This window comes from Lontra canadensis, unplaced genomic scaffold (assembly GCF_010015895.1).
Source record: "Lontra canadensis isolate GAN:19392208 unplaced genomic scaffold, GSC_riverotter_1.0 scaffold79, whole genome shotgun sequence".
NCBI classification, from domain to species: Eukaryota; Metazoa; Chordata; class Mammalia; order Carnivora; family Mustelidae; genus Lontra; species Lontra canadensis.
In genome coordinates this window covers 9,734,082-9,761,122 of record NW_022631073.1, presented here as the reverse complement: position 1 = coordinate 9,761,122, position 27,041 = coordinate 9,734,082, and the positions used below count along the sequence as shown (strand labels likewise).

Genomic DNA, 27,041 nt, shown 5'->3' with positions numbered 1-27,041 from the left:
AAATAACCTCTCAACCAGCCCAGCGTCCCTCCGCCCTTTCTCACTTTTAGTACAGAAACTGCAAGTCGGGATCGCTCTGTAATCGAAACCTTACACCGTCTTCCAAAACTTATTACAGCTGCCTTCAGTATAAAATGAAACCTTAGAGAATGTTATTTAAAATGTTTTTAAAAAGTCAGTAGGCCTCATGTTTCGTTTCTCCACATCAGGCTTTGATTTCCTTTGCAACCTTATTCTCTGCCCTTAAACAAGTCTGAGACCAGGCCCCAAACATCTTGGAAGAGGTCCCGGGATGCCAGGGATCTGCACAGAGCTATGCCTCTTCTCAAAACCTTCAGCGATCACTCTTTCCTGGTGTCTGTCAGACCCGAAAGAGCAGTGATCAGCAACAAGGGGATGACATTCGTTCCAGCTTCTGAAACACGGGGGGGAGAGCAGGGTGCGGGCAGTAGCTCCCGCAGAGAGGGGACCTCCGTGGCCAGCGCCCCAGGGGCCCCGGAACAGGGCAGTGATGGTGGGCACGAAGACCGCCCCCAAAGGCTAACATGCTCTCCCCAGAACCTCACCAGGCCCCGGGCAGAGCAAACCCCTCAGGTTTCCAACGCTTGGGCCAACAGGCTGATACAAAAAGAAGAAGTCAATGAATTATCATTGGGTTACACACTAACACTCAGAGCTGGCCCATCTCTCTGTGTGATAACAAAAAAAATGACAGCCTCTACCAGGAAGGTTTTACGGTTTTAGGCAAGGTTCTCTTACTGCGTGTTTAACTCTCAGATCTTACAGAAAACAGACTTTTCTCTTTCCAGGGGCAGTGACATAAATAGAAGGAAAAACAGGCTGACAAGCAGCTCAACCCTTGCGTCCTTCCTGTGATGTTTTAAAGATACATTCTGAGCGCAGCGGGTGGCAGGCGGACGGGGTGCGGACCCGAACCCGGTCGCGCGCCTTGAAAGGAGCGGCTCTCGGGCCCCTGTGCGAATTCCAGCTTGAGACAGAAGGGAACGAAGCCCAGGGTGTGCGGTTGCTGCCGGTGGGGCAGTTGGCTGCCCGGCTGGAATAAGGTTCCGCCAAACCGATGCGTAGTAAACACAGACTGAAGTGCTTTACAAAATACGTTCTCTCCCCCGTGGGTTCACTCGCTCTCACTCCCTTTGGTCAGGAGCTCCAAGCCAGTCCACGTTCCCCAAGTGGAAGGCCCAGCTGCTCCGAGTCTGAATTTCGAGACTGACCCTCTCGGGTCCTGCTCTGATGCTGGGGGCCACAACCAGAAAACGCAGGCGGAAAAGAGCCTGCTTCATTCCAAGAGGTAATTATTGAGAAAGAGAAAATACCTGAGTGACAAAGAATAAATCTTTGTTAATTGACCACTGAAACTTTATAACATGCCAGTCCTCCTCTGGACATAATAATATGCTTGGCTCATAAGAGATCTACAACTTCAGCTCTGACATAGCAAAGGCCATAAAAAATGTCCACAGAGCAGACAGGCCTCATGCCTACAGGCTCAGTAAACACGCATCCCGGGGATCAGAAGGAGACCAGGTTCTTAAATTACACCTATAAATTAATCAAGCCCAGAGTTGCAGGTTTCCCAGCACACACTAGTCTCCTGAGTATTTCTCCCCCAAAAGTTCAGCAGCCCTTGTCACAAAGAACCATTTCAAAGCTGTTCTCTGGGCAGCAAAACACCCAGAGACTTGAATCACGCCAAGTGGCCAGTACTGATCTGGAAACAGGAGGTCTTCTACTCTGGGGCACCCATTCATGTAAGGAGAGTAGAGAACCATGCCTGCTCTGTCCTTAAATTGAAATCAAAATTTAATTACCCTTCCTCTAAAATGGTAGTTTCTTAGCAACTCCAAGGTGTTGAATAGGGAAAGAACATTCTACGCGATTTGGAGGACAAGTGAAAACAACAGAGAATTCTTTCTCTAAAGCCCAGCCTCGATTGATTTTCTAAAGAGCAGGTAGTAGTTGCTTTTGCTGCATAAAAAAACTCACTCACCCAGTTAGCACGAGGCGATCAAAGCCCTCTGAAGTCCGAGGCGCCCAATAACCTGCCAGAGACCTCGCGCTAATTACAATTAGTAGAACGAGTTCATTGCCTTGTCAAGCCTCTACCTGATACACTCCACACACACGGGACAGATCGAGTTGGGCTCTGAGTTTTGTTTTCCCTACGTTTTCTCCAGCCTCTAGGGATGGGCACAAAAGAAGGTCAGAACTAAAAAAGGGTCCGTAGAACTGATCTCTTTTATTAAGAGTCCGAGTACCAGGAGCGGGCATTCCGACTTGTCATCTTCTAGAACAGACGGAGTGGCCTGGGGTACTGAGCACCTGGACTAACTTTAAAAAAAAAGGAAAATGCCTTTTTGTAGAAGGTCACTGGTGTGTTGCTCTCTGTCCTGAGCTCAGCTGAGCCTCATTTTCCCCCTGCCTGGACATCCGACCCTGAAAGTCTTGCAGAACTGGGCAGGGTGGGGATCCAGTTTCCTCTAAAACATACACAATTTTCCTACAGAGAGAGCAAAAATGTCTGCAGACCAGGCCTGTCTGGGGAAAGCCACGGTGTCTTCCCTCCAGCGCCGAAGTCCCTCAATGACTTAGGGAGGCTGCACCATGCGAAATGCTAGAAGCAAAACACCACTAATTCCTTTGTGCTTGCTCGATGAGGTGGAGAACGGGGCAAAGTGCTGGCCATGGTCCGGCGGCCTGGGAAGACCAAAGCAGGTGGAGGCAAAGTGCCTTCCCTAATTAATGTCATTGACTGTATTATGTGGCTGGGGGCTGAGTGGCTTGTACCAGCTGGGTGTCAATTTAGGTCTTCTTGGGCAAATTACCAGAGCAGAGCTGTGTGTTATTCACACCCCCAAATGTTTACGATACCCTGAGCTCTGTGCCTTTAAAAGTTAAACCAGAACTGAAGACTCTTAGGTGACCCCAAAGTTATGTCCGAGAGGGTCAAAAAGAGAGGGTCAAAAAGGTCTTTCCTCCGGTTAAAAAGAGATGTGGCTTCGGGACGAAGGAAAGTTCTGGGGACAGATGGTTGTGATCGTTGCAGAACCGTGTAAATGTATATTTCATGCCACTAAACTGCACATTCGAAATTGACCAAAATGAGACATTCTGTTATATATGTTTTGCTGCCATTTTTTTTTAAAAGGAGACACGGCAAAGGTGACTCTATCTCAGAGCGAACAAGATCTATTTCTAGGGTCACGGAAAACCTGCCTTCTCAATTAGTTAAGCGTATTTACCTTGCCCAGTTTACTGAGAGCTTTTCTCTGTTCTGACACAAAGACTCCGCACAGGGGCCCTCCCTGTCTTGTGCTTGGTTTTCATGCTGATGTAAAACTCAGACGTCAGTCTCCCCGCGCTCGCTCCAGTGGCGCTGGGATAAACACAGCTGAGAGCGGTCACGCTGGGAGCCACGTCCCAGAGCCTCAGCACCCCGCTACTTGCCACAGGGGGTGCGACATCTCTCAGGAATGTAAGATTATCAGCTGGTGTCTGCATAGCTGGGTTCCCTCCATGGGAAGAACATGCTGGAGATGTTTTTCCAAAGTCCCAGAATGAAACATACCTTCCTGCTGAACTCCAGATCAGAATGACTTCTCTCAAACGACCTGCAGAGAAGCTAAAAATCACATCACTGGGGAGTCCCCAGAGACAGCAGTACTCAAAATGGAGCTCTTTAGGTTGGAGATGTTTCACTGACATCCAAGGGGATCCAGTGAGTCCGGCTCCAGAAATCCAGCCCAGAAAAAGAGTCACCCAGGCAGCTAACTATGGTGTGCACAAAGCTTGCCTCTTTTGAAACTGCCTAAACACCCACCCAGAGGGAAATGATTAAATAAACTATCTGAGATCCAGAAGAGCACAGGGGTCACGAATAAGAAGGAAATCGACAACACGTACAGACGTGGGAAGAGGTCTACGAAAATAATGTTCACAGGTTAATCAACTTCCACCATGAAAAGGCCTTCGCCCTAGAGGAAGTCTAGAAAAATCGACCACACCAAACTCTTCGATGCTTTATTTTGCTCCTGGGGTGATTCAAGCAGAAGGAAAAGCTTTCAGCCCATCTGAGCAAACAAGAAATGCCTCCCTTTGGTGCAAACAACATGAGAAGTTAAATGATAAAACCTCCTTTGTTTTCTTAGAGGCAAACTCAGAACTGAACACAGAACTGCTTCTCAATACCCCTTGCTGTCAGCGTCGCCTACAGAAAAGAGTCCAGATAGTCACCCAGCTCATGAGAGGCCCCATTTCTCACTGTCTGAGCCGGCTGGGAGGCCTCAAGCCAGCCTGCAGACCAGCGCCACCCTCCCCCCACAACACTGCGGAACATTCACTGATGGTTTCACACCCAGAGTGGTTTTGTTTCTATTGGCCAAATGCAAAATGCAAAGGACTTCAGCCCCAGTCCTGAGTGTACACTGAACCCAATAAAATGAGGACTTTCTTGGGGTGGCTGGGTGGCTCAGTTAAGTGTCCAGCTCTTGATTTCGGCCAGGTCATGATCTCAGGGTCGGAGGACTGAGCCCCATTTTGGGTTCCCTGCTAGGCATGGAGGCTCTGTTAGATTCTCACTCTCCGGGGTGCCTGGGTGGCTCAGTCAGTTACGTGTCTGCCTTTGGCTCAGGTTATGATCCCAGGGTCCTGGGGTCGAGCACCGTATTGGGCACCTTGCTCAGAAGGAGAGTCTGCTTCTCTCCCTCCTCCTGCTCATGCTCTCTCTCTCTCTCACTTTCTCACTCTTTCAAATAAATAAAAGGGACTTTCTTTCTCAAAGAAAGCACCACAGCCAAATGATCCTTCTAGAATAATATCCAACACCTGTCTTGCGAAATACCACTTTCCAGCTGACGTGAGGGGAAACAGGTCCAGCACATAATCTGACCTGTTAATTTGTACACTTCTTTGAGATGGAAAGGATTCCTACAGGAATCCTTGCATGAGAGAACCCTCTGAGGCGGAGGCTCTGGGAGAAAGAGAGAAAAAGTCGTTCTATCAAGATCCAGAAATCTCCATCCCTATCTATCATCATCTCACTGTGGCAGCTTTGGGGTCTTCTGTGCTGTGACATGAGAACATCGACAGGATCTCTCAGTCAACTGGGTACCACCCCCATTCTAAGGGCGGCGTCACCCATAAAGGCATAAAGGCTCGGGTGAAGGTATCATTTGAAACGGGAAGAAAGCTCACAGCATTTCTGTATTGACGTTTTAATACAGCTGACCTAATACTTCCCAACCAAGATCTTTTGGTTATAAAGGGGACTGACATCAGGCAACTCTGAAAAGCACTCGCTTCAGAACTTGCCATGTTAAGAACCACAAACTCCAACTATAAAGTCACAGGTCAGGGATGGCCTGAGTGGCTCAGTCGGTGAAGCGCCTACCTTCAGTTCAGTCCATGATCCGGGGGTCCTGGGACCAAGCCCCATGTCGGGTTCCCTGCTCGGTGTGGAGTTTGCTTCTCGCTCTCCCTCTGCCCCTCCCCCTCCCTCTGCTCATGCACACGCTCTCTCTTTTGCTCTCTCAAATAAATAAATAAAATCTTTAAAAAAGAAAAGAAAGTCATGCATTAAACTGCTTTTCCTCTATTTTTCCAATTCAGCAAGCACTGACGGAGCCGTTAGGAAGTTCTAGCCCATTCCTGGGCACTGCGATTGCCAGCAGTGCACTTAGATCCTCATGCCAAGACCACTAGACCACGCTTGGACAGCAGCAGCTTTCTCCCCACCCCCCTGCCCCGACCTATCCTACCACCAGGTGTGGGGAAGAGACCGTCTTCGTACAAAAAGCCGTAAGACCGTAACTCATCTGTGACACTTCTACATCCTCTTTGCCCACACCATAGACTCAATGCCAAAGATGAGACAAGAGATCAGGTATTAGCCTAGCCTTCTCCCCAGCCACCTCGGCCAGGACCCCTGCCAGAATCAAAAGCAATCAATAAAGCTTCCTTTCTCAGCTGTGGGGCAGAGGGCAACTGATGGCTTGCAGAGAACACGGCAAAAACGCTGACGCTGCGAAGTCCTAATGTGCCCCATCCACGCTGGCCTGTGCCTGCTCCAGCCTCAGGAGCCAGCACACGAGATACCACCTGCCCACGGACCTGAAGGAGGGACTTCGGGCTTGTCCTGGTCCTGCAGGAGAGCACTCATTTACGGGTCGGTACCTCGGGGTGCCGGGACTACCCAGTGACCGGCTCTCACCCCCTGGAATCCCTGTTGTGAAACAGGTATAAAAATCCGCTCTGCAGTAACCCAAAGCTCATTTAAACAGTAGCTCAAAGGGAAGTTTTGAAATCTCTGTCCTGGAGGAAAGAGGACAGGCCACTCCTTTACCCAGGGTTGTGCCAAGTGCACGTGGCTCAGCCTGGCCATCCAAGAAGAGCTAGGGGACCACCCAATTTGAGTGACTAACCCTCAAGCACATGGTTCTATTATTTAGAAGCACCGACCCCCACCACCTCACCACCCCCTGCATCCGGACAACGGGACGAGGTCACTGCCCCCCGCTTTATAGACGAGGGACCGGAGGCTCAGAGGTTCCGCGCCTTCCAAGGCCACAGCACTGCCCAAGCTGGAAATGGAACATGAACCCCTCCACCATGTAATTCCCACACGAACCTCCAGAGTCGCTTCCAGAAGGCATGGAGTCCATGAGGGCGGACACAGTAGCATCGGTTGGGAAGAAAATGGCTCCAGGAGCAACAGAAGAGAGCAGCAACATGACTTCGCGTCCTACTCAACCCTGCCCACTTTCCAGGATCCTATAGTAACTACGCAAGCCTACTTACAAAGGCATTGGCTGTGACCTATGACCAAGCGTGGCACCCCAACCCGCTATCAACAAGGGGCTTCCTATCTCCCCCGGGAGGGATTTCACCACCCCAGAGCTGGCACACGGGACCTGCATCAGGGGAAACACACCAAATCTTAAACCCAGACCAAGAAAAGGAAAGAATTAGCTGGCAGCTAGAAGATGAAGATGGAAAATCAGAGGGGGCCCGGCCAGGAAGCCTCTAGGTCAAGATGACTCCAGTTTAGAACTGCCAGGGGCTCTGTGAGGCTGAGGCTGGTGGACACCAGGGAAATGCACAAGGGCGGCAACTGCTGGACGTGAAAGTCAAGCGTTCAAGGCGTTAGAATCTGTGGACGCACGGTTTCATGTAGTTCAACGTTACCTACTACAACAGCCACCCCTCATCAGACAGAGAAACAAAAGATTTGTCTAGAAGCCCCGGGATGATAGACATGAGGACAGAGAGGGCTCTTCCCTGAGGAGAGCAATCAGGAACAATCCCAATTTTTGACAGTTTCAGTAAGAAACCAACCAGTTAATTAATGAGGACACCACTTCCTCATTTACCTAAATGTTACTTTTTTCCAAGTCCCCCTTCTGCTCAGGGACCACACTGGAGGCTTTGTCTTCCCCGGACAGAGGCTACCCGAAGCAGTAAACAATTTACGCAATTTCTCCTTTTCCCACTGGGGATGGGTGCCAGGTGTCAACCCCGCAGCCAGGCTTATCGGTCCCTCAGTGCTGGAATAAAAGACGCTTCATTCCTCCTGAACACACACCGGAGGGGGGGTGAGCGCCAGGACAGATTCCTTCGTGCTTTCAGGCTCCGTCCCATCATGTCCGGAGCCCAGTTAGAGGAGATTTATGTCAAGGACTCGTCGGCAGCACCCCTGAGCTCTGCCGCTGAGCAAGTCAGAACTGGTGAGGAGCCTAAGCGACCCCCACCCAGCCAGAGGCCTGTGTGCCCGCTGACTGGCTCCCAACCACTGAGACCCTGTCTGGCACCTACACTTCTTGTCCTGGGGGAAGACAAATCTCTAGAAAGTCAGATTGATAAAGGACAAGGCAAATCCGGAGGCACCGCTTCCAACCTCCCCCTGCACCCTGCCCTGGAAATACCCACCACCAGGTGAAAAGCTCAAAAGTTATATCATGGTCTCTGGGATTGCAGAATTGGGACACCCAAAGGGAGAAAAAGTTCATAAATCAAAGTCAAAGGATCTCTATGAATGAGGAGGGCCAACTGGTCCATTAAACACTTTCTCTCTCTCTCTTTGTTGTTTGGAACACAGGGTAGGGGGGTTTTCAGAGTTTTGCAGCGGTCCCTGCTGCTCCACACCACGGGACACCTAAAACCAAGACCTCCTTGTACAGTGCCGGACGGAGCATTAATCGTGGTTTCCAGAACATCCAGATGGAGCCCCGGGCTCTGGAGGTTTTTAAGTCCTTGGCAAATAAATCCCTCACCAACCCCCAACACCCCAAACCTGATGTTCCTCAACTATCAGTGGGGTGAGGGGTGAGGGTGGAGGAAAGCCTCAGGAACTCGGGGCTTGCAAACACGCCATGATCCTCTTCTGTGACTGGATCGGTCCTGGGACGGCCCTGACAACTGGATTAACCAAAGGGGTAAACCCAGCAGGATGTGAACGGCAGCCCCTGGCCCCTTCCATTGGTCCCATTATGGCACTCAGTTTATTTAATAAAACTTCTGATGGAGTCTAATAAAAGCTATTAGAAATGCCTTCTAGAGGCACCTGGGTAGCTCAGTTGGTTAAGCATTTGCCTTTGGCTCAGGTAATGATCCTGGGGACCTGGGATCGAGCCCCGCATCAGGCTCCCCACTCAATCTGCTTCTCCCTCTCCCTCTATTCTCTCTCATGCCCTCCCTCTCTCTCTCAACTAAATAAAATCTTTTAAAAAAATATATAAAAATAAATAAAATGCCTTCTAACTCTCCAGAGAGTCCAGGTTTGAAGGGAGAAAACCAGCATTTGGGGCGCCTGGGTGGCTCAGTGGGTTAAAGCCTCTGCCTTCGGCTCAGGTCATGATCCCAGGGTCCTGGGATCAAGCCCCACATCGGGCTCTCTGCTCAGGGGGAGCCTGCTTCCTCCTCTCTCTCTGCCTGCCTCTCTGCCTACTTATGATCTTTGTCTGTCAAATAAATAAATAAAATCTTTAAAAAAAAAAAAAAGAAAAAAGAAAACCAGCATTTATTGCTGGCCACCTGATGCCAATTTGGTGTTTTGGGTTTTGTTTTGTTTTTTAATCTTTGAACCCAAACAGATTCCTCATAACAACTATAGTGGGTTGAACTGAAACCCCCCCCCCAAAAAAAAGGTAAGTCCATGTTCTCACCCCTGGAACCTGTGAATGTGACTCTATTTGGAAACGAGGTCTTTCTAATTAAGGATCTTGAGATGAGACCATCCTGGATGGAGGGCACACCCTCAATCCAGTGACACATGTCCCTGTAGGAGACACACAGAGGGAGATCTGAGACGCAGAGAAGAAAGCCATGGGAGGACAGAGGCCGAGACGGAAGTGACATGTCCACAAGCCGAGGGTGGCCAGCAGCAGCTGGGGAGAAAAGCGTGAACCAGATGCCCCTTCAGTCTGCAGAAGGAACCAACTCCGCTGACACCCTGACTTCAAACATCTGGCTTCTCGAACGGAGACGGAATCAACCTCCGTTGTCTTAACCCATCCCAGTTTGCCCTCACTTGTCACAGCAGCCCCTAGGAGACAGACCCCGCCATCACAGGAATGAGCTAAATACATTCCAACATTCCAACTCCCCCGGTGAGGCCAGAAGGGCTCAGGAAAGGCGAAGGGACTTGTCGCCATTAGCTCGGGAAACCCAAGGTCACGGGATGTGTCCCAGGTTGTGGCTTCTTGGTGGCAGAGCCATCAGAACCCAGGGCCTTGGCCTTGTTTCACTGATGAACAAGGGCCAAGACTCGCCACCTCCCACAGCCAACCCTCTGAGGGGAGCCTGGTTTAGGAGAGTCACAATTACCGGGATGCGGAGCTTCGCGCTAATTTTCCCTCGCCAGTAAATGGCTGAAAAGTAATGGTGTCAATTTTAATGAGGATCAAGCGAGGCTCCTAAAAGGGCTGCCATCCACAGAGCATTTCCCTCACACACAACAATGGCTGGCTGTTTAATTCCAGAACACAAGAATGTCACTTAAATTACATGGCTTTTACATTAAAGTGCTTATGGGAATGCCTTCCCAAGGAAGAATTTCAATAAAAAGATCTTGCCCATTTTGATGCTTCGCAGTATCTGAACCCCAAACCTATGTATCATAGCAACAAAAATAAACTCTCGAGGAACGTGAGCAAGGACAGGACTTCACTTTCACTGGGGAAGTCTCCGATGCAGCTATAGCTGGGAAGCTTGTTATCACGGGGCGGTATATTACGCTCAGACTGTGGGCCCCCAGAAAATCGGTGTTCAAGCCCGAATCCCTTCTGCTGCCACTTGCTGAGATGTTCAGAACGCCCGCCTGCCAACCCCGTAAGTCTGCATGAGACTCTCGAGCTGACTCAATTCTTATTTTATTAGTGCTTCTCAAAGCAATTACCAGGGTTTTGAGCAAAGATGACAGTATTTCACACCTCCATCTTTCCTGAAAATGTCTTATACTCCACTGACTTTTGGCTTCTATTTATAAAGAAGGTTCAAGGCTTGGAAAATTATTAGGGGTTGAGCTTTAATGGATATTCCCAACCAGCATTGTGTCATTATTGGCCCACGTCTGGCTGGGCAATCTCCCAAATTTGTGACATAATCAGGCCTTTCTCTGCATTACTCCATACGCTCTATGCTCCCTCTACATTACACCACTGAATCATACGCTCTTTTCAACAAGACTGATTGCCAGGGGATTAACATTAGACAGCACAATTCCATTATTCAGCAGCCCAATTCAAATCCAGCCCTAAACTCTAAGAGAGACGGCAGAGGGCTTCACAGAGATGAGCTGCCAGAAAGCTCAAAGGAGAGGTGGGGTGAGGGGCTTTGAATGTTTTACATAACAACTCAACCCAAAACCTGCTAGGAGCTGAGGTGGCCCAGCTGACTCCAGATTCCTGGACAAGTCCCCAGCCAATCCCAGCGAGCCATCGGGGGACCGTGCAAAGCCAGAATCCCTGGGGACGGCTACAACATGATTATCTTATTCACACAATCAATTACTTTGTTTCAAAATTAAGTATTGAAGAATTTCTAGCCCCAAATCTTTCTTTCCTTAAATAGAAATGCTCTCATGTCAAATTCAGGCAATGTGAGGCCCAATGTGAACTCATGTTATGTGCTTAATCAACAGATTTATGGCCCATCGATGCCAAAATAAATGTTCACCATTCTCTTCTCATGTTTGTGTTACTTCTTTCGGTTTGATCTGTAAAATATATGTGCGTAGTGATTCCCACTAAGAAACCTTCCCCGAGATCTCTGTGAGCAAAGAAACTCAGTCTTCTAGGAATGTCCAGGGGTTCTACATTATGTAAAAGCTACCAAATTTGACGTTGTTATAACAAAGATAAAGCGTCACAAATACTTTTTTCACTGAATTTTAACACATGCTCAGAAATAAATACTACCTCATGCTTTCGAAGGCAGAGCTTCTTATGGATTTAATTTAAGGCAACTTGATAAAAAATCAAAATAGTTTTGTTCAATTTGCAGTTAGTCTCAAACTTCAATGAACCAAAATCTAGGTAATTTGGTTAATCAAGCTTTTGGAAGGTGTTTTCATGGTTCTTTGGGCAATTCAAATCACTATGGAGCCTCTCTTCAGAGAGTTTATAGCTTCTTGAAGGAGAAGAAATGGCCACACACGAAATAATACTAGGGACACATGCACAGGAAATGATGGAGGAAAGCCGTTGCTCATAGACATGAAGGGTGGGCATGGTCTGTGGAGTTACGTAGGGTCACCTTAAGGCAAAATCCATCAGGGAGAGCCTGGAGTTGAGCCCCTTAGCTGAAGCTGGCAATCCGCAAGAGAAGGGTGAACTGGTTAGCTGACCCTCAGCCAGGACTCAAGGTCAGGCAGTGAGCCTGAGAGTCCAGGTAGACAACAAGACAGAGAAAAGATGGATTGTACAAAGGATCCAAAGATCTTAGGCCACCATCCCTGCTGCAATGAGACCAAACCTCGGCATCTCCAATCCTCCCACGGGACAGAGAAACCCTCTTTCCTTATCAGTTACAACACAACCCATCACAATAGGCAAGATGGGACAAAATCAGAGTTCCAGGACATCACACTACTTGGTCTTAAGATATTTAATTAAAATGCCCTATCTATCTGAGCACTTAGATATTTACAAGCCCATATACACAGTTCCCTTTCCACAGAAGGAATCATTTCTAGGAACAAACGCTGAGCCTACAATCTCGAATGACTTTCACTTGGGCACCTTGACCCTGACCTGCCCCAGCCAGCTATCAGCTCAGTCATACTGATACCTTTTCCTTTACTCTTTCACAGGCAATACCACACAATACAATACAATACAATACAATACAATACAATAGCCCTTCTTTTGATTGTGCTTTCTCTCTTTTAAAAGCAAAGGTCTATGGGCTCCTGGATGGCTCAGTCAGTTAAACATCCAATTCTTGATTTCAGCTCAGGTCACGATCTCAGGGTCGTGGGATCGAGCCCCATGTCGGGCTCCACGCTCAGTGTGGAGTCTGCTCAAGATTCTCTCTCTCCCTCTCCCTCTGCCCCTCCCCACCCCCTGCACTTGCTCTTGTTCTCCCTCTAAAACAAAGAAATCTTTAAAAGTTCTCTTAGAGCATATCTGTGCCCCTTCCCTGAACATACCAACATTCTCCAGAATGTTATTTTCATTCTCTATGTCCATCCATTTTCAGCTTCCAGAATGTCAGCACCTTTCACACTATGTCCATTTTCCACAAGACGCGAGGGAACCAAGAGGATCACACAAAATACATAAAGCATGGCTCCTCGGGAAATAGAACACTGTCATCTGACAAAAGAATCCTTCTCTAACGACAGCATGTGTTGAGGAAGAAGGAAATGGACCAACTCTCCTTAAACAATGGGAAAGAAACAAGACTCACTTTCACGATGTCACAGGAGTCAAGCTGGCGTACAGCTGCCCCTTTGGGAGAAGCAAACTCACCAACAACATCGAGGTGGTACGTGTGATTGATGGAGCCATACTCATTCTCTACCACACAGGTGTAATTTCCTTTGTCGGACGGGACCACACTCTCCATAATAAGGCTCCAGTGCTGGTTTCGCACCTGAAAAGATCAAAGTAAAGGTGCTTATTTAACATGCTTAGCACAGAATACTAGATACTTTGCTTTCTTGATCTAAAAAGCAGTTGGGGGAGACAAGGAAAGTAGAGAACTATCTCCTGAATTCTACATTTCCCTCATACAAAGGACTCAGGATGGAGACAAGTGAAAACAATCATTGTCTTCAAGGTGAATGTCTCACAAGGGGAAACAGACACGTTCAGATATGCAAGTGTGCGGACTGGGTCTCTCACAGTCATGGTTTGACAGTTCCTCCAAGAGCTGCCAAATGGCCGGGGCAGCCTGCCCTTTACCTGAGACCCTACTAGTGCCCCAGAGCAGAGGCTGAAAGGTTGCTCATCCAATAGGAACCCTCAGGCCCCAGGGCACCCATGGACCACTTAGGGCCAGCACCAATGAGCACTTACTGTATGCCAGTCACTGCTCTGAGCACTCCATCCGGCCTCAGCTAAGGTGAATCTCTCAAGAAGCCCACAAGCTACATTCTGTATTGTTCTGGAACCTTCCAGTTTCTTTTCCCACGGCCCTCAGAGGCTGTCTGGAAGCCGCCAGAAGTTTCAACTGGGAACACAGGTCTGCCCCTCCCATCTCTGGCAGTGGTCGAATAGATGCTACATATTGCTGAGAGACACACTCAGAATTCCAAATATGGGAGCAATGAATCCTCAGGAAACCTAAGCTGCATATCCATCTGCTTACAGACTCCTTGAGACTTTTTTCAAAGATAAGCAGCACATGTGACAATAAGGTATTGGGACTGCCACCCACAGTTCTGTCAACACGCAAACAGGCTAGACTCTGACATTCCCACCTTGCTTTTAAAATATTTCCACCGACTCAAACTTTCAAGCAAGCATGACTTTTCCTCACTAAGACCAAAATGCAGATTTTCTCTTGCAGGCTCAAGGCTCTACCCTTTCTCTCCAAATCCAAATCATGTTGTAAAGCTATTTTGGACAAGGCACCCTGAAGACATGGCGAGGAGAAAATAAAAAGGTAAATCAAAAGCCTGGGCCCTACCAGTCTTAACTATGATTTCGGGAATTTCAACTGACCTTCTGAAGGATTCCCTGAGCACTGCAAGTGTTTTCTGCCTTAATCACATAAAAACCGATAATACCAGCTGAACCTCTGCAAGCACATGAGTGAGTCAAGGAACTAAAGAATAAAGAAACTCAACTCATGAACTCTCCATTATAAAAACGGGAGGGCAGAGCAGCTGTCCACTTCGAAAAGCAGCACCCACAGAAGTAAGAGGTTATTGGAGCCCGTTACCCCCCAACGCATGTCGTGTCACAGGCTGAGCTCTGTTGTGAGCCGCTGTCACAGACAGCAGCGACCGATGCTGGTTCAAAAACGAGACCACTGCTCGTCACGCACAGTCTCATGAAGGATCATGGGGGTAAGGGCCGGACTCTTCTTCACCGAGGACGATCGGTGAAATGAGAGTGAGTTCTGGGCAGACAGTCCCTTTGCTCAAGCTGCTGTCCTCTCACCAGCTCCCCCGTACAACCCTGGACTGTTTCCATCTCCTGTCATGGAGCTGACGAGGGAACATTCATTCTCAGTGTCACAGGCGAAGAGTCTGGTGGTAAAATGAACCCGAAGGCATCAGACCCCAGTGGAGAGAGTGTGTCCCCTCCACTGGCAAAGACCTCCCTCCTGCTCTCGGCTGGGCCGTACATAGGCTTCTAGGAGAACCCAAGCAAGAGGGGAGGTCTCCTCTCAGGAGGGATAAGCCTTCTATGCAGTGTGTAGAGGGAACACCAAGAAGAAGAAGCGGTTGCTAATTCTCTACTGAAATCCTGGCCCCCCCGTGGGTGCCACCCTGGAGCCGTGTGCTGAAGAGCACGGGAGACTCAGAAACTAACTCCTTCAGATGGGCCCACACAGAGACCCTCCCTCTCCCCAAGCTCTCAGTGGTATCAGAAATGGGACTTTCCTGGGCTCTGAAGGACTAATCACACAGAGGGTAACTTGGGGATGAAGCCACAGGGCCTAACGTCACCAAGCCACGTAATCCAGCATTCAGCCCTGCTGTAAATATTCAGTTCTTTGAGCCCCTGCTCAAATGTCATGCCCATAAGCCCTTAATCATGACTAGTGCCTGTCTCTGGACCCCGTCCAAACTGTCAATGTCTTTCTTGTGCCTGGATCCAGATTTGGCACATGGCACATTCCAAATGGAGCTGAACCTGAACTGCACAGGGAGGGCATCGTCTGCCTCTGCCCAAGACATTAAATCTTGGCATAGGCAGCTCGGCATACCACTGCCGTGTTTAACCCCAGGGCATATGGTCAGACCCAGGCTCTTGTCAGGGCGATGGCATTCCACGTAAAACCCCTCGTCGACAGCCTGCGCTCCCCGAAATGTTTCCTTCCTGGAGATGCACTACAAATATTAATAAGTTAACATTTATAAAACGCTTTCACAATGAGAAACCCACTTACCAAACAAGGTGCTTCTGCCCTGCCCGAGACCTTGGTACTCAGTCAATACCGCCCCATGCAGTGCTGTTAATATTTATTTTCTTACACCACTGCTCCAGTATTTGATTCCTTGACATACCACCAATCCCAAATTTTATGAGCTGTGGCACTTTCCAAATGGACGCCCTTAGAAGCTGCCAACAGTGGGAACGTTTGACACTCTCCTCGGGGATATCCTACCATTAATTAGTGGTTGCTTAATGACAAGCTGAGAGAGGACAAACAGTAACTCTATCAAGATGGGGGGGCAAAGACACAAAGACTTTTGTGTTTCTTTTCTAAGCACTCCTCTTCCATACCCCGATTCAGGGTCAACCTAAAGACACTGACCTTCCAACAAAAATGTCAGATGTCCTCTTTGTGGGTTTTTTTTTTTTATATTCCTCATCTTTTTAGTGCTACCATTCTTCTGCCAGTTAGAGCAAATGCACATCTTTGCTTTCACAGAAGAGGGAATGTAAATACCCAATAAACATATGAAAAGATGCTTAACCTCATTAACAATCAAGGAAATGCAAATTAAAACAATAATGAGACCCTGTTATTCACCTGCTGATTAACAAAAATTAGGAAGAGCCACGTCACTGAGTACTTGTCACTGAGTACTTAGCGAGGGTGGAGGGCAAAAGAGGCTCAAACTGAGAACAGGAACATAGAGAAAAACCTTTCTGTGCAATAATCTGGCAGGGCCTATTAAAATCAGCAACCCATTTTTTTTCTTTTTATCCAGTTAATTCCACCGCTAGCAATGAGACCTACACAGAAAACAGCAGGATGACTTCAAGGCACATGAACAAGACTGAGGTTTCCAGCACTGTTTGTAACGGCAAAAATGAATCCACCAGGAAGAAAATCATTACTAAAATATACTTTGTCCTATATGAACTAACAGTTAATTCATTGCAACAAAATAACACATAGTCATTAAAAAAGAAAGAGGTATTCTTACGTTCAGATCTGGTAAGATACTATGAATAGTTACTGATAAATGGTGGGGGGGGGGAGTAGGTGAGATAAAAATATTTATATTCAGGATTCCGTTGTACAGAAATACTAACTCGCACACGCGCGCGCACACACACACACACACACAGCCCTGCAGATGCCTATGGTATCACCCTGAATCTGTAAGCACAACTGTATAAACATAGCTGAAATCAGAACAAAACTGTACTAAATTGTTAGCAGTCCACTGTATATAATTAGGTGCTGGGGTTATGCATGTTGCTGACTTTTTTCTCATTTTCACTTTTCAAATTTAACCCGAAATCACAGACATGGCACCCAAAAACTGACCACTCCCTCTGCCTCCCCCTTCAGCGGGAGCAGCTCTGTGACAAAACCACAGGGACTGTAAGCCTCTGGCAGACTGAGCGACAGGGCCAGGGAGAACAGAAATCCTGCACCAGCAGACACACGCACCATCCTTTCTCCTCATTCCTGCCTGTAGCCAAATCTTTGTGGAATTCATCATGATTTTTTCATCTGCCAAGGAACAGAATTAGAGAGCATGAGGCTTCAAAACTATGTTCACTAAAGACTTGTAAAAATAACATTTCAATACTGAAACAAAGCAGGTTGAAGCTAATGGCCTCAACTCTTTTACTCTTACTACAAAAAAGGTGGATTCCACAAACATTCCACGCCCCTGGTCACAAAGACCAAAGGTGGCCCAGACAGGTTTTCTCAGAATTCCTCTGCTACCTAAGTCTTCCAAGAGGCATGTGGAAACCCTCAGCTATCTTCAGGTGACAACTGGGAATGCAGATTTAGTTTGTTATGATACCAAAACACCCGGGGGAGAGGTGAAAGGCCAAAGACCCAGGCTGTCACCTGGATGTTTGGTTTCCACATTGCAGAAAGAAAAAAAAAATTCTGGACATTTCCAAACAGCTAGGTGTTCGATAACAAGCAGAATAAACATCCAGAAGCTGGATGGAAAGTTTTGCTCGATGCCAAGTCAATGAATACTGTGTCCGTGTGATGGCAAATACCTCAGCACTTCCTTCCACCCGTGTCAGGCCTAGTTTATGGACAAAGGCAGCAACCCCTTCAAACCCCGGCCTTCATAAAGGCAGCCTGTGAACTGCAACTCGCCATTAACCCAGCTGTTACTGGGACACATATAGCCTTACGATCCCATTCCAGACCCCATTTTCCAGCAGGTTCCTGGGATCTCTAAGCCAGACCTCTGGAGGTGTGCACAAAGAGAGCTCACCCGTGTCAAGGGCTGTGGCACTCACGGCTGCTTATCACCACGCAGATGTGGAGGCAAATGCCTGATTAATGCTTGAACTCCAGAAGTTTGCTTTTCAGGAGGTGTCCAGAGAACAGGGCGAGGCGAACTCTGATCCCATCTAGCGCACAACTACAACTCTTTCCTCCACTCCGTGAACAATGCGTGGATCTCCCAGAGCAGGGAGGAGAGGATTACAACATGGAAGGCCGTCCTCAGACGCCCGAAGGAGCTCAGAAAGGTGCTCTGGGGGCAGACTGCCAGCAGGATCACTGCCTTCTGAATTTCACTCTTTTTTACAATCTCATGACCTTCTTCAAAAAGCTGAATGAAGAACCATCAGATGACCCAGCAATCGCACTGCCAGGTATATGCCCTAAGGAGCCGCAAGCAAGGACTTAAATACTTGCTCATGCATGTTCGAAGTTGCTTCATGCACAAGAACCAAAAGGTGGAAACATCCCAAGGGCCCATCGACAGAGGAGCAGCTACACAAAATGGGACCTATCCATATAATGGGATAGTATCCAGCCCTAAAAAGCAATAAAGGTCTGATTCTTGCTACAACACACCTGAACCCAGGTAGAAGGACAATTATCCTGTGATTCCACTTACACAAAATGCCTACAACAGGCAAATTCAGAGATAGAAAGACTGGAGGTTACCAGGGCATGGGAGGAGGGGGAAAGAGGAAAGGAAGATTATTGCTTAACAGATACACAGTTTCTGTTTGGGGAGAGGAAAAATAAATGACATATGTTATATTCTGTATATTTTATCACAATTTGAAAAATCCCACATTGGTCATGGATCATACAGCCAACTTTGCTCTCAACAGCATACCCTGGGCTGACTGATACTTACATCTTCCTGGGATGCCTCTACTACCTCCATGTTTCTAAGTTATCACAGTGTTTTTTATAAAGACATGGAACCGCCTTTGAAGAAAGCAGTTTAGGAAGAGCATGAACCTTGGAGGAAAACTACCTGGGTCCAAATATGGCAGCTTCGCCACATGACCAGTGTCATCTATAAAAGGGGCCAAATAACAGCGTCCCCCTCTTCGGGTGGTGCAGGGGACTCAGGGTCATGGCGGGTGGGAGGTGCCCAGCGCAGTCACGACACAGGTTGGCTGACCTACACCTGCTTCCTCATCCCAGATGGCCCGAGCTGGGCTAAACGCTGCAATGCCTGGGCTGAGAAAGAGCTCAACCAAATATAAATATAAACATAAGGACATCAGTCGTGATTTTTCCCAAGAAACATACTTTGGGATTAGGCATAACATTTAATCAAACATCACTAACAGGACAGCTAAGTAACCTGGAAAGTGAACCTACCCAGCAAAACCACCAGTTTAGCCGGGATTATGAGAAAACTGATTTTTCCTCATGTTTTCTTGGACCTGAAACATACAAGGAAACGGACAGTCCAGATCCAGTGACACTTCACCCTGCCTGGGGTCCTCGGGCGCTCTCACCCTCAGGAGGCCTGAAGCCACGCCCTCTTGTGCTGGTCCCGGGCCCAGATTGAGGGAGGGCTGGACCCTGTGATCTCTCTTGGTTCTTAAGCAGTTATTAAGTGGCATGAAAGGCAGTTTTTAAGAATACTCTTCCCCTCTATGCCTGAGTCATTACCTAGGAATGAGTCAGGAACTGAGGTGGTCTCTTAATTACCTCAATCTTCTTGCTTTTCTGCATTAAATTGTAATTACTATTCAGAGCCCTTTGAAATATCTAGCCTTATAGGTAACCTCGTTCTAAAAAAAAAAAAAAAAAATCTGTGCTATTGTTTATGATAAAAAATAGTTGGTGGTTATGCTACTAAATCACAGTTGGAAGGAATCAGATGTTCAAGACTATCCATCCAAACTCCATTTTAAGGACAGATGACCTAAAAGAAGAGTTTCAACAACTTGCCCACAGTCGAGACTGATGAAAAAGCCCAGGCGGGAGGACAATTAGGGAGATGTTGTTACGCTTCAAGTCAACCTTTATCACCATAAATAATAACATCCACCCAGCCTGTGCCAACATACTAAGAAAAACAATAATATGACTCTTAAATCACCTAAGGAAGGCTCAGCATGAGTTGTTTGGTAAGTAAGACCCACCCACAGAATACCGAAGGGCTTTGTTGGTCATTTTAATTAAAATGAGCTTTCTGTCCCATTTCATAATTCTCTTTGATTTTGTTTTGGGTTTTTTTCCTTCTCCCTTCATTGGCCACCATTTCAAAACAAGCTATAACACAGTGGACAAGGGCCAAAATGCCTGATCCATAAACAGGTAGAAAGAGCTAGAGCGACAGCTGAGCAAGGCAGACAGAGCAACCATGGTTTATGGAATGAGATTTATGAAGGGGAAAAAAAAAAAAATCACAGAAATAACAGACATTTGTTTGCGGAAACTTTCAAGTCTTGCTTTCTGGAAAAACACATCTTGGAAAACTTGACACTTTGCTTCTTCGTTAAATAAAGTAGCAAAGGGATGGGAGTCAGGGAGAGGGACATTTGGACATCAGGCTATCCATGCGTCAAAGGGATCTTTTGCTTTGGGGGGTGGAGGGTTCCCTCAGGCCGAATGTTGGAGAAGCAGAATTCTTTTAAAAAGTCTCTGCAGGTAAGAAAGAAAACCCATCCGTAGCAACCATGCTCCTGACTCTGCCCTGTTCAGGGCCCTGAGAAGGCCTGCACCAGCCAGAAAGCTTAGACTCGTGGTAGAGGTGGGGCTGTCAGGCTCTGTGACCCCCCCAGGACTTCATGACCTGGGGCCTGGGGTGAGCCTCACACATCATTAGCAAGGCTTATGCTGTAGGTAACTATGTCTCCCCAGGAGATGAGAGATCTCTTTCCCTTTCAAGTCCCAGAAGCCCCTGGGGCTGGCTGGAAGGAATTCCTGAGCTAAAACGGTCTCCCCCAAATCAATGTCCAGCACCACAACTGCTGTGAAAACTCCTTACTAAACCCAGGTGGACCACCTTCACATTTGACGGAGTGACACCCCCGCCACACCCCAGGGTGCCCAGGCACGGCCACGGACTCTTCTCCGGATAGAGTCCAACGTGCACTCGCCAGCCAGCAAACCACGTCCCAAAGGTACAATACTCTCCCTTCTTTGCCCTTTTTTTAATAGCAAAATTCACTTTATCTTTTTTCAGATACTCTTACTTAATTAATCTCTATACTCAGAATGGGACTAGAACTCACACACCCAAGATCAAGAGTTACACACGGTGCTGACACGCCCAGCCAGGCACGCCTATAGGAAAATATACTTCATATTTCCATTCCCCTGCACTCAAATTCCCATCCTCTTTCACTCCAGAAATGGCTCCAACGCAAAACAACAAAAATCCTTTGGTTATCTGTGCCTCCGCGCGCACAGGCAAAAGAAAGATCCCCTGCACAAGGTCCCCCACTTTGCTTGTGGAACCCGGGCGCTCTCCAGTTAGCAGAATGCGGCCCTCGGTAATTTACACTGAACTGCACCTGCTGAAAATCAAGCAGCATTTCCTCATCAGGCGCCCTCAGTCTTTAAGCGCATTTATAATCACTAATTCAGATTTGCAAAAAGCTCCTTACCCATAATAATGATGTTGGTCCTATTTATTTTGAGACCAGGAGTTTCTGGAGGCTCATCAATTCTTTCTACTTTTTTCCAAGGCTGACTTAAGTGAGGAAACTTGTTAACAGCCAGGATTCTGACCACCGCTCTGACACTCCGGTTGTATTAAAATGAAATCATCGGAAAGACATCGATTATGTTCCCGAGAAGCATCTGGTGGTTAGAACCATCCCCAGGGCCACAACTGGAGTGGTTTTAAGTCCTCCTTTCCAAGCAGCAACCACCTACGTAAATCTCCGTCTTACCGTCTTTTACAAACCAGCCTCCCCCTCTCGTGGCACCTGGGTTAAGCACCAATCTCAGAGCAAAAAGACAAAGCAGCCTCCTGCCTCCTGCTCCCGCCAACAAGGAGTCATGGAAGACGGGCCACGTGTGTCTCTTTCCACAGCTTCCGAGGCACCCACCTGGCAGCAAACGTACCTCACACCTGTCACACATGCCAACTGCCCCATGTCTGCACTTAGAAATTTACTCCTAGGCTTTCCCTGTTGCCCTCTGGGTTTTGGCTTCTGAATGTTTTTAAATGGTAAAACAAAAGTCAGCCATTTTTGAAGAAGAAAACAACCCTTTTAAAGATGAGAACCGGGGGTGCCTGGGTGGCTCAGTGGGTTAAAGCCTCTGCCTTCGGCCCAGGTCATGATCCCAGGGTCCTAGGATCGAGCCCCACATCGGGCTCTCTGCTCAGCAGGGAGCCTGCTTCTTCCTTTCTCTGCCTGCCTCTCTGCCTACTTGTGATCTCTGTCAAATAAATAAATAAAATATTTTTTAAAAAATCATAATAAAGATGAGAACCGGGTAGGGTATTTCAGAAAAGGGCTCCAGGGTACTTTTTGGCGGACAGGAGGACCCCTGAACCACAGCAGCGATGAGGTCAGGGCTCACACGCCCTCTTACGTGTCATCAGTGCTGTGGACACATCTATAGCAGGAAAGTCCATCCACCAAGAAATCCTCTTTGACCTGGTTCTTTGGAACCTGGGGTCTGGGCGAGAACGTCCCCCTGCAGGCTGCTCAGACGGCTCCCGCTGATCCCAGGTCTCCCAATGTCCGTGCCCTTGGGGAATTCATCTCCTCCCTAATGATCTGCTGAATAACAGAAAACAGCCAAAGTGCTTGGAGGTCACTTCCATTAGGTTACCAAAGGCTGTGACTCCTGCCTTCTTCACATGCTACCTCTTCCGGTCTCCCCTCCCTGAGGGGTGACAGCTACCACACAAAGAGGCCCACGGGACAAGCAACTGAGGACAGCCTCCAGCCCACAGCCAGCGAGGAACTGAGGCCCTCAGCCCAACAGCCTACAAAGAAGAGAGTCCGACAACCATGGGAATGAGACCGGGAGCAGGTCCTTCCCCCAACCGACCCCACAAATGAGACTCCAGACAAAACTGAAATCTTAGTACTATGAGAGACCTCCCCGTGGAAGGCCCAACTAAGCCACACCTGGAAACTGTGAGATAATAAATGTTGTTTAAAGCGACTGCGCCTTGGGGGAATTTGTTACACAGTAATAGGTAACTAATACACCGACTCATGTTTTCCAAATGCATCAAAGAATGTCACAGTCAAATTCCTTATGCTTTCCTCACATACTACGTTCCTCAAGGCCTCCCTTTCCAGGGTAAATGATGTAGAGACTCCATTTCTCTTCCTGAGACATCCTTCCTTCAAACTCAGCCCAGGATCCCTTCCTGACCTCTGTAATCCGTCGCCTCCGGAAGAGCCAACACCCTCTCTCCCCACACACCCACAGGACAACATGCTCCTCTGACTTCAGCCTACTCAGATAATGGCTTTCTGGTCTACCTTCCCTACCGCACGAGGAACCAGCGTGAGGTTAGCTGGGGTTGTGCTCTGTCCAGCACCTCAGATGGGCCTGCTCCCAAGGATGTCATCCCCATCGCTGACTGGATGAACAAGAGCTTGAACGGGCATTTCCACTCCTCTTTAGGGAGATGGCTGTCAAGGTCCACCTCCCCCGGTGTGAGGAGACTATACCTTCTGTGATGGGCTCTCCAGAGCCTGGCAGATGGAGGACAGAGATCCTGTCACCACGGAAGCATCCTGTCCGCATACACACTATTTCATACCCAGCGTCTAGGCCAAGTCCATCCATACTCACACATCCTGCTCAAACAGGGCAAGTTTACTCACGCTTCTCTAATTCTGCTTCACGTTCAGTTTTATGGACTATAAAGCATGTAGAAAACAGACTCAACTTTCTACCCTTCTGTTATTAAACTCTTCTCACATAAAGAACAATGCAAATGCGGGCTATGCTTTTAAAGTACACTTGAGTCCAGGAAAACGGTTTTAAAATATCCACTGTGAGGGGCACCTGGGTGGCTCAGTCGGTTAAGCGTCTGCCTTCGGCTCAGGTCATGATCCACACAGGTCCTGGGATCGAGCCCCACCCTGGGCTCCCTGTTCAGCAGGGAGCCTGCTTCTCCCTCTCCCACTCCCCCCTGTTTGGGTTCCCTCTCCTGCTGTCTCTCTCTCTGTCAAATAAATAAAATCTTTTAAAAAAAGAGACAGAGATTCATAAAAACTTAAGAAACAGCATTTTGAAAATTTCATTCTACCTTATAGCCTCCGATGCGATGTTCCTGCTTAAACTCCTTTCCGTTCTTCAGCCAGCGCATCGTTGGTGTTGGATTCCCCCCAGCTGGACAGCGGAACTTGACAGTATTGGCTGCGGGGACAGCATGAAGTCGCTTTTCCATCTTTTCTGTGTTGGTCCAGTACGGAGCTCCTGGAGTAGAAAACAAGATTACAATGTACAGAGAAGGAGAGCTTCATTTCCATAGCAGGGAAGATAATGTTACTTTGTATGAGAGCGAGCTAACATGCTCAAAAATCTTCGGGTAATATTTACATTAGGAAAAAAATTTTCTGAAGTCTAGCAGATGGCCTAGCAGAAGCCCCTGGAGAGAAACTGCTTGGTAGTTTGTGTCTCTTAACAGGGGAAAAGTATCTAAGGTACCTTCTCACCCTTGTTCCCAGTCCCAGAGTATAAATTCACAGCGAATCATGTTTTCAAATGCGACTTTACATAGACAGTGTCAACACATAGATAACAACAGCTGAGTCCACCAAAATGTATCCTTTTGGATCACCACACCTAGCAAGTGATCGCATACACACACAAGGTGTGCTCGAAGCCACGTCAACTTAGCCACTGAAGCTGTAAGGGACAATCAATAATAGAATTTACCATCCTAAGATGAGAAATCATTCAGGAAGGTATCATTAAATTCCCAGGACTTTTTATGACAAACCCAAAAAGCCCTATCACTAATTACGTTTTAATTTTTTTTAATGAGCAATGATTTTTCAGTGGTTGTGAATGCCATAATTCTACCACCATCTCTAAACAGGAAAATCTTAACAGGAGGCTATCAATTACATGTTCTATGAAGGTGAGCCCTCTAAATGACCTGCAAAGTCATAGATACAAGTGATTCTTTAAACTCACAAGATAACTTTTTAAATTCCCAAATGAAGGACATTTTATCTAAGTAAGAACCGCAGCATCGACCCAGAATACCACCGTAAATTCTTCATGCCTGCCAACAGTCCGCACTGCTGACTGAGGGCCTCTTATTTGCCAAACAGAGCTCTAAAAACTCTTACATGTTTAGCATGTTAATCCTGACACCAATCTGATAAGAAAGGCGTTATTATAATCCTTGGGCACAGACAGGGAAACTGAGGCACAGAGAAGCTACAAAGTTAGGAAGAGGCGCAGGCAGGTTTGAGCCAAGGCACTCTGATTCCTGAGCCCACTGTCTTTGCCCCTACTCTCCAAGGCTGGTAAGAACCAGCTTCTCCAAGGGGTCAGAATCCATACTTTCGGCCACTCCGATATTCAAGACCGGAGTCCAGGACAGCCAGCCCTTGCCAGAGGCACGCTCGTTGCCTTCTCAATGACGGCCCAAAAGTTCCACTGAAATCTCGTATAGCTATTCAACTTTTCACGTTTGTGTTTCTGTCTTAGCAAACTGGTAGCCGAAACTTCCGTAAAGCATCCAACAGGGAGCCTTGTACATTCTAGAATATTCTAGAACACAGAAATGCTAGAAGCCTGATTCATAACGTGTTTACTGCTGATGAGGGTTAGTTAGCCTGAGCAGCAGCACACACATTTCACAAACCAGAAACAAACAGGTCCAGGCAGGGGTTTTGTCTCTGATGCGGATTTACAAGTCTCCTCTATTCTGTGGATGGCACAGCCTGCTCCCGGGAGGGGGTAACAATCCCCTTCCCTTAACAGCCAGACTCCCATGGCAGACTGAGGAATGGGAAAAAGTGCATTCAAAACACCTACCCCTGTTTGCCTCACCCTTGCTCTTAAAACCTGACTATAAAAGGTGGAGCTGAGATTTCTTAACAAGGGCATGCCGAATCTTCTTTATCCTTGTTTATCTAAGCATCAGCGTCGATGTGGATGGTGTCTACACGATGCCAAGACCGTGCAGGCAAGGCAGAGCCGAGGTGGTCGGTCCTGTGTGCCAGAGAAAGAAAGGCCAGAGCAGGGGCAGGGGGAGAGCCAAGGGAAAAACAACGGGGCTGTGCACATTCCTCTTGAAACCAGTTGTATCTGCAATGAGTACTCAACTTGGTAACCCATTTGGCTCTGGGTGTCAAATGCCCATAAACACACCCATTCTTCTGAGAGCTCACCAGGGACTGCTCAACTGCTATTCGTCACAAGACTCCCAGGGCCTGGCATCTACTGGAACAATTTCAATAATCTTTCATTTTAAAAGCTTCTACTTAGAAAAATCCAACCACAGCCATAGCCACTAAAAAGAAACCATTAAGAGCACAAAATAAATAATGAGCTTTGTCACTACACAAAGACTTTTATAAATCTGACCTAAATGAAAAGCATACCTCATGCTGTCAGGTGTCCATACTCGTGTCATTTGTTTAAGTAAACACAATGGCCTATTCATATGAATTAGCTAAATATTAATGTAGTAACTCTTTGAGATAGCATCAATTAGGGCTGAGCTGGTCCTCTGGAATGTCTTTTTTTTTTTTTTTTTTCCATATAAAAGGAACCAACAGATATGTGTTTCAATTCCATGAGGCAGGATTTTTATGTTCCCTAAAATGCTAAAAAGTAGGATTTAGTGGAAGGACCTGGGAACGTTGCTGCGTTCCCCTCTCACGGAGAGAAGCTGTCCGGAGGCAAGAACCCACACAGGGATCGCCCCAGACCACAGGAGCCCGTACGGGCCTGGCCTGTGGCAACAGCACCCTGGCAGCCAGCACCTTTGTCTTGGCACCTAAGGAATGATTTAAGGACAAGAGTGCAAAGAATTTTGCTGGAATTTCTGGCAGGAAGCCACTTCCCTGGGGTAAAATTTCAATCGTTAAAACTACACCTATAAAATCTGCTTGTACAAAAGAAACGCACAGCCACGAAGCCCAGGGGCACCGGCTTGTCACCTGAAGTCACAGAGATGTCAGGTGGGCGGGGCACTGTAAGATCTAATCAACCGAGTAGAAACCCATCACCTACACGGCTCAGGCTTGAAACCTCCATCTGCAACACTCTTT

The 27,041-nt window shown here is 47.6% G+C and overlaps 1 protein-coding gene across 12 annotated transcripts in view; it reads right to left on the bottom strand.

The window, feature by feature from the left end:
* The window catches only part of FGFR2 (fibroblast growth factor receptor 2), a 102,586-nt gene that overhangs the window by 40,029 nt on the left and 35,516 nt on the right, over positions 1 to 27,041 (bottom strand). For all 12 annotated transcript variants that reach the window (XM_032882175.1, XM_032882176.1, XM_032882181.1 and 9 more), the window contains 2 exons: positions 24,056 to 24,225; positions 12,984 to 13,107 (listed from right to left, as the gene is read on the bottom strand). In XM_032882175.1, coding sequence (XP_032738066.1) covers positions 12,984 to 13,107; positions 24,056 to 24,225 — 294 coding nt within the window. The remainder of the gene's footprint in view (positions 1 to 12,983; positions 13,108 to 24,055; positions 24,226 to 27,041) is intronic.